Source organism: Nicrophorus vespilloides, unplaced genomic scaffold, assembly GCF_001412225.1.
Source record: "Nicrophorus vespilloides isolate i.1.1-1 unplaced genomic scaffold, Nicve_v1.0, whole genome shotgun sequence".
In the NCBI taxonomy this organism is placed as follows: Eukaryota; Metazoa; Arthropoda; class Insecta; order Coleoptera; family Silphidae; genus Nicrophorus; species Nicrophorus vespilloides.
This window is the reverse complement of record NW_017096576.1, coordinates 1-7,991: the sequence shown is the minus strand read 5'-3', so window position 1 is coordinate 7,991 and position 7,991 is coordinate 1. Positions and strand designations below refer to the sequence as shown.

Here is a 7,991-nt window from a genome sequence, read left to right as displayed (position 1 = left end):
CAACTTAAGTTACAAAATGTTAACTAATGATTCAAACAAATGAATTTGACGTTGTTATGTAACTAAGGTTACATATTATCATTGTTACAAGAACAAATTTACTTATACAGTTCAGTATGTTAAAAACAGTAGCTTATGAGAAATGTACAAAACGCTTTTTTCTGTGTGTGTGTGTTTTTCTTTTATGTTACATAAAAAAAAATAATGATGAAAAACAGCGCAGTTTGTGAACCATAATTTAAGGTAATCGTCGACGTTTATCGTTAATCAATTTCAACCCCGATGTAAATATTATACGGCGGACATAAATGATTGCGTAAACAGCGCGAGGAAAGCCACGTTCCTCGTTAACAGTTCGGACGTTTTGATTGAACGTCCAGCGAAGAGCGTAAATATTTTCCGACAATCGGTTTATTAAAATTTGATCCTCATCAATCGCGACTCGAAATAAACCAGAACCAACAAATAATCAATGACGTCTTCTGAATTACAAAGAAAGCCCTAATACTTGTTCTATTTATAAGGGACAGAAAAATTTCAAGATACTTTTTTTATTTAAATATCTTTATTTCATTTATTACAATGATATATAATAATAATAATAATATTTGTATTAACAACAATAATTAAGTCTATTAATCCGAAACACTTTAATTTTTGTATAATGTATATAGATATATATATATAGTTTTGAGTTAATAATTTCATTACAATAATAATAATAATACATTTAAGTTTTGTTTTCTTTCATCTTCTTTTTGTGTGGTATAATAACAATGTTTTACAAAATACTTGCATTGAGCCAAAGACACCTAAAACTTCCACATTTTTCAATTCCGAAAGTAGACACAATCACATACAACAAACGAAATCAACAATCGATTCGATATAGAAGATTAAACTACACGTAAAATTGTTACAAGTTATTTTGTTACATAAAGGGCGAGGTATACAAGTGTGCGAAACATCTTCGTAGGAATTCTCATTAGATAGGTGATATTTATAATTTTAAATAAGTTTCTCCTTCTCTTGTATACAGGAAGATGATATTTTAATTATAGTCGAATATATCAAGACTTGGCTGTGCCAATCGCGCTGTATGTTTGTGTAGAAATGTGTTTGTGTGTGTGCATTTCAACAATTGATATATTTATTTCAAGACGTAAACGCGATTATCCGTGCCGTGCCAACTCTGAGGATTATCCGTGCGTGAACAGCAATTGCCGAGATTGCATTCAATTAAAGATCTTGTCACGCTTTTCCCTTCTACGCAAAAAAAAGACATCATTTCATTTGCGTCAACAGACATTTTCCAATCGCCCAAATTTTCTTAAAATCGTAATTAAACATACTTATTTCTTGATCCCATTCATCAGTTGATACATACAATTGTAGTATTATTTTTTTTTTGATTCCGTTAATCAGACGCTAATTTCAATACTTAATTATTATATAGTTTACTTTAATTATTTTTCAGTCGATAAAACATCTAAACCAATCGATCTACAAATAGTTCAAACATCATCATTATTATGGTTATCACCATAGTTACTAAGTCACAAAAGTCAACAGAAATATTATATGGTTTAATGAAATATTTAATAATAGAATTTTGCTTCCATTCGTCAAATAATAAAATTTGATATATTGCTCTTACATAATGAACGTTTTTGATTTATTTAGTCAAAAATGTAAAATAAAATTGATGTATTAATTTATATTGTTATTGGTCTGATGATAGAATGGAAGGTTCAAAAATTTTGATTTACGACACAGTTACCATAGTTACCTACATTACGCAACTTGCATAGTAGATTCACGTTACAATTACCATAGAAACATCATAAATATTAGATATGTTATGAGGGCGATAAATCATTTACAATTCGCGCAAATTTGTAGGGCACCACGGATAATCGAGATATGTATGCAAATATTGGAACCGAACAGTTATATACAAATGTTGTTTTGTAAAAAGAGGATATCTTGTGTATAATGTGTGTTTGTATATGTAAAGTGCAATAAATATACAAGTTATTGCTTTTGCGTTAACAACGATACTCACTCAACGTAATGGATTAATTGGAAATCTCTAGAGGAGGTACATATAAATTATTAAAACGTATAAACAACAACGACTTACGAACGAATGTAACAACAACGAAAAAAAAAAACGATAATAATAAAATTAAAAAACGACACAGTGGTAACTATACTAAACGTAGCAGAGGAACGGAAAGTACGAACGGAACGGAAAATAAACACCCTGTAGTATTTTTACTTTTTTTTAAGGACTCGGATGAATGAGAAATTGGTATTAATTATCACAGACAGGTACAATATTACGAAGAGATGCAAAACAGAGAAATGGAGAACGACGGACTAGATTTATGTAGTGAATATTTCCTAGGAGAAATGCGGTGACCAAAAAATATAAATAACTTTACATTTTTTTTTTCAATTTTTGTTATTATTGACTATCAATTTTGTTTAATAATTTATCTGATACACAAACCGGCGTGTATTGAATAAGTAAAGTAAATTCTAAATAAAGCGTTTGTATACAAAATATTTATCGTTTTGTGTTCATTTGCAGGAATTGTTTGTAGTTGTAAAGTTATTGTTATTTTTTTGGGACACCACGTATAAAGATGACGTTATGTTACTAAGCGGTACAAGAGATATACTAAGGTCACTTCAATTAAACTTTGGTCATTTCTATTAGTATAGGATAGTGGATATTATCGTCGTAATCACAATTTTCGAGCAGGGACAGGTGCTTCTGCCACACGAGATTGTTGTAGTTGACAATCTGTTTGCAACGGAAGCCCTTGGCTGTGCTTTGGGCGATGAAATGTTCCAGGGTGGAGCCGCGTTTCGGGGCCATGATCAGGGCAAAACCGTCGCGACTGAGGAGATCCCAGAGGGTCTCGATGAGGTCGGCGCGCGCCTCGTCGAAGAAGAGGCAATCCGCGCAGAGGATGACGTCGAACCGACCCCATCTATCATCAGATTGACCCCACTTGAGAACGCCGCAGGTCACCGGACACGGTAAATCATTTGCGGAAACGCTGACTTGGACGTTCTCCACGGACATCTTGTTGCCGTCGGTGAGGGCGACGCTCCTGCAGTTACCGTACTTGGCGCAGACAAGACCTGCTAAACAGGACATGCCTCCTCCAAGCTCCAGCACGGATTTATGCTTGAACAGCTGCAGATTGGAGCCGATGTAGTAGGTGAGCGTCTCCTCCGACGGCCAGATGCAGACGTTTCCCGTGTTGTTGAAACCCATCAGATCTTCGGCGGAGAACGTTCGGATACGGTGACCTACCACCACCGAGTACATCTCTCCGTCCACGTCCATCCCGTAAGCGTACCATGTCCTCTTCTTCGCCTGGTTCACGATGAAAGTGTCAGAACTGTTTATGGACACGCTCTGCAATTGCTGCGTGGTTAAAAGCATGAAGGACGAGATGCGCCGCACCGAGAACTCGTCCGTTGGGCTCGACGGTTCGCTCCCCTGCGGGCTCTAAGGATACACAAAATCTCTGGTTAATATCTCCCAATCAATCATACAAACACACACACACACATCCTCTCTTTTTCCCCTCATACACATACAACACAAACGCACACCGACCTTCAGGGCCTTCGCCAGAATCGCCCATCGCCTTCGGGCCACCTTTTTCCTCGCATTCCCGCCGATACTAATCACCTCCTTCAGGTCTATGGTTTCGCTCGTGTACCTTTTGCATTTCAGCTCGTCCATAGATTCTCAATACATTGTTCACTCTCACAAAACCACCGCGTCGCCACAGCCATGCCTGCAAGGCACAACCAACATTTTTAATTATAAATCCATCCAACAAAAACAACACAAAGATAGAAAACAAACTTCTAAGATTCATTGTTTCTACGTAATGGCCCATAATAGAATTACTCTCGACCAAATATGTATTGCTTTATGATCACAATAGTCTCAGAGTTAGGAATATGCACATTATATAACCATTAAATCAAGCTAAAAAAATATGTGGGCCATCCGGTACTAGTGTATGTGAAGAGAGTGTGTATGTATTTGGTGTGAGTGTGTGTATTGTGAGCGTCGTTTGCTTTCGTACAAATCAACAAAATAAACAATTAAGACAACCCGTGTGTCTTGTCTTCGTTCTTCGTGCTTTTACTAATTACGTAAAAATAGCTCGCAACAAAAATACGCTACCGACAGTGGACCACTACAGCTACTACAAAGGAACCATCGTCATCATCAAAACAAACAGAACTTAGAGGCACGAAAAAGAAAAATATATACTATGTAATAAACATTCAAGAGGGAACGAATCTTGCAAACACAATCGTAAATTAAACTACAAAGTGGACAGGAATCTGTGTGTACGTATATTTTATGCATGTATGTACACACAGTAAAGTCCTGTGTGAGCATTTTTATCGGGGGGGAAAAAAAGGCATAATAAAATCATGAGGTTGATATCGCTGCTCGAGGACGTTTGCATCGTTACGTATAAAATAACACCGCTTGTCCAATTTTCCCAGAGATATAACTTTATTGTTACATTGTTCGGAAATCTTTCTTAAATTACATTTCAGAACGTTATTTATAACAATACGTTTATACACACCTAGATTAGATTTAGATTTTATAAATAATCTAATTATTCGTATCAATTTAGGCCATTATAGAAACACAATTCTTTGTCAAGCAATCAGTTCTAAATGTAATTATTTCAGTAAAACTTCACAAAACAAAGTCTGTCGTCTCGCTTAAATTAAATTATACTTAATTAGCGTTAAGTAAACAAGATTATATTATATAAACAACTCAAATAAGAATGTAACTTTTTAAATATAAATAAGTGTATTAAATAGAAAACTGCACTTCCTGCCTTTTCGCCACAATCACGCGCTTCAACGACACGTTCGAAATGATTTAACGCTGTTTATCTATTTTAATATGCACAAAATATATCGATACTTAATATTAAACATTTCCGATATTACTGCCAATGCGAAAGGGTACAGGTGCCAAAAAGTCATTGGTGATTTGTGTTTTGGCATGCAAACGCCCTTGTGATTATTTATTTCTCTTATTTACTTTGCATTAAGACACCTATCTCATTCAAATCGTGTCGCAACTACAGATTCTACAAGAAAAAAATAAATATTATATAAATTTACAGGTAGTTCAATTTTGTTTATTTTGCTCTAAGTTTCGAAAAAAAACACAGATATTTTCAGCATATCTTTGAAATTTTTGAGACTTTAAATAAATAATTACTAATTTGTTTAAAGAATAAAGAATAAATTTTGATGAAATAAACGAAAATTAGATTTGATGTGGTAAAACTATCGAAATGAAAATAGAAATATTGAAAATTCTATCGAATTCTATTACTGGTAAAATATACATATTTGAAGCAAACGTTTGCGATCAAAGCATTTGAGTGAACTGTGGTTTATTCCAATGGAAACTATTGATTTAATACAGTCTGCGAAGTAATTACATCACGGGTTTCTTCTCCGCAGTTTCAGGAGTATTACACAAAAGCTACACATTCATCGATCTACCGAAGACCTAGGATTGCGCAAGTCGCAAGTATCATAACATTTACAATGCAGGCATTCCTCGAGGTTCTATTACTGGTATTATCATTTAACAATCCATTTCAATCTTTCAGTAAACAAAATGTCAAATGATTTACTCAGTACAGTCAATTGAAATTGTCTGAAATGTTTTGTCGGAGGAAATTGCTGAGAGTTAGTTTTCCGTTGAAATGTCCCATCGACAAGACAATTGGAGCGATTTAAGTGCCTGGGGGAAAGCTCAGTTGTCGAGTACCGCAGGGCACGCAATCCTTCCGATGTTCGGGATAATTAAAAAGGAATGTCTATTATACCCTTGATGTTGAGGATGGAGTCAAGTGAACGCAGGTTTTATTGCCTGGAAGATGGACATCAGCTCTTTACAATTGTAATAGCTTTCGCAGATTTACTCATAAAAGACAGCGTTTGAAGTATCGAGGATAATAAAAATTTATCGTTTAAGATTTACAAAAAAAAAGACATCTTTTATATTATTAACTAATTATAACAAACTAAAAGCTTCAATGAACTAAAATGCACACAATTCTATGATTTACTACTAATTTCGGAAATAAATGTAAATTTTTAATAAATCTTTCAAAAATTCACAAGAATTAATTGATTGATAATATAGTATAAGAGTATAGTATACCAAATATATTACAATTCAATACAATTATTAGTTTAAAATATTAATTATAATTTACTTTAGTAACAAAATGATGTTATGAATTGTATAATAATTTTATAAATTCTAATTATCTATATATACATATTTCTTTAAACAGTTCATTAGAATTTAATATTTGAAATTTCATAAGATAATTTATAGGTAATGATGCAAGCACACCTTTTGCAGATAAATTATGAGACAAACAAACAAAAAAGAAGGCAGTTGAATGGATTAGGTGCAGAGTGTGTGAGAGAGATAATCGGAAAGCATTTGAACTGGGAGCCAAGAAATGTGTTTTGTTGATCGAGGCAGAACCACAGGTGAATTAATGTACTATTGTTGTTGCCAATTAATGAGATTTTATTTCTGTACAGTGTGTGTGCAACTCCATGGTGCATGCAAACACAAATCGATGGAGTATTGATTCAGAAGAGAAGTCTTTGATTACTACTTACATGTTTCTGTTGTTACTTGTCCCCCTCAAGAAAACTGCAGCACCAGCAAGAATTGATCAACAGCAAAGCATGCCACAAGGTGTCTTTCAATTGAAGATGTTTTGAGGTGCAGAGATGGTGAGCTTTTGGTGCTTCTGCAGAGCTCAAAACGATGGTTTTAACTGAACTCCCTTCACAATCACAGCAGATTACACACGCATTCAAAACGCGGAAACGTCAAACGCAGAGCCTTCTCCGTCCTTTTCTACGAGTCCTGTCAATATGTTGGCCAGACGTAGAGCGGGAAATCCAGGACTACCAAAGCTGCATGGTATTTTTTTCAGATCCATGCGCAACGAAAGAGAAATTTGTATTGCCAACTGTAAAATATTACACACTTTTCATCCGAACTCTTCTTCTCTCCTAGCCGTGAAAACTTTGGTTGTACCAACTGTATCCACTTGCGTCATCCTGCGGAAATTTACCTATCCTCTTCACCGATCGTAGAAGGCGGCAGCAGAGGGGAAATGTATTTTCATCGCGTTTTTCATCTGAATTATCGCCTGTGATTCCCAATTCGTATTGCGCGAAGGAAGGAGAATCGAAAACTCATCGCCCATAAATATCGGATTGTCCCATAAATCCAACGAATGATTTCAAATAAATAGAGCACTAAATCTTCGGGTTATTGCCAAACCGCACTCGCGTCACTCCCCTTTCCCCAGATGCTTATTCGAGATGTGCCTGGACTTGTCCAAATACTTAATCACACTGAAACTTCCTCTCAGCCTTGTGCATCCTCAACATATACTTCAGCAAAGCAATCTTCTGACTGAAACTTTGCTTGCATTTCAAGCACCCAAACTTCTTCTCCTTCTCATTCACCAGCAGCTTGTGTGTCTGCAAAGTTGATGCATGTATGAAGTTCCTTCCACACACATGAAAGAGTACTGGTTTTGATGGGCCTCCTGGACAAACTTGTCCTACTCTTCAACCTCTTCTTACAAACTCCACACTCATACTTCAACTCCTTGCAATGGCTATCCATGTGATCCCTCAAATCATACTCCCTTTTACATACCTTCCAACATGAATTCTTCAGCCTCCTTTTCCACAATTGTAATTTCAACCAAATCCTCTACAACTTTCATTATTACTTCAGCACATCATAACCATACTGGAAACTCCATCATCCTCTTCAATCTATAACAAAATACCTGTTGATATACAAAGAAATAACTTTCAACCATAAATACTCACCTTCATATCTAGACACTTGTTAA

The 7,991-nt window shown here is 35.3% G+C and overlaps 1 protein-coding gene across 1 annotated transcript; it reads right to left on the bottom strand.

Moving 5' to 3' along the window:
• Positions 1-1,655: 1,655 nt before the first annotated feature.
• Positions 1,656-7,792, bottom strand: LOC108557429 (calmodulin-lysine N-methyltransferase). Its single transcript, XM_017913936.1, has 3 exons — positions 6,730-7,792; positions 3,641-3,824; positions 1,656-3,529 (listed from the first exon to the last, which is right to left on the bottom strand). Exons 2-3 carry the CDS (start codon positions 3,767-3,769, stop codon positions 2,702-2,704), a joined length of 957 nt encoding a protein of 318 aa, XP_017769425.1. The 5' UTR covers positions 3,770-3,824; positions 6,730-7,792; the 3' UTR covers positions 1,656-2,701.
• Between the last annotated feature and the right edge of the window lie 199 nt (positions 7,793-7,991).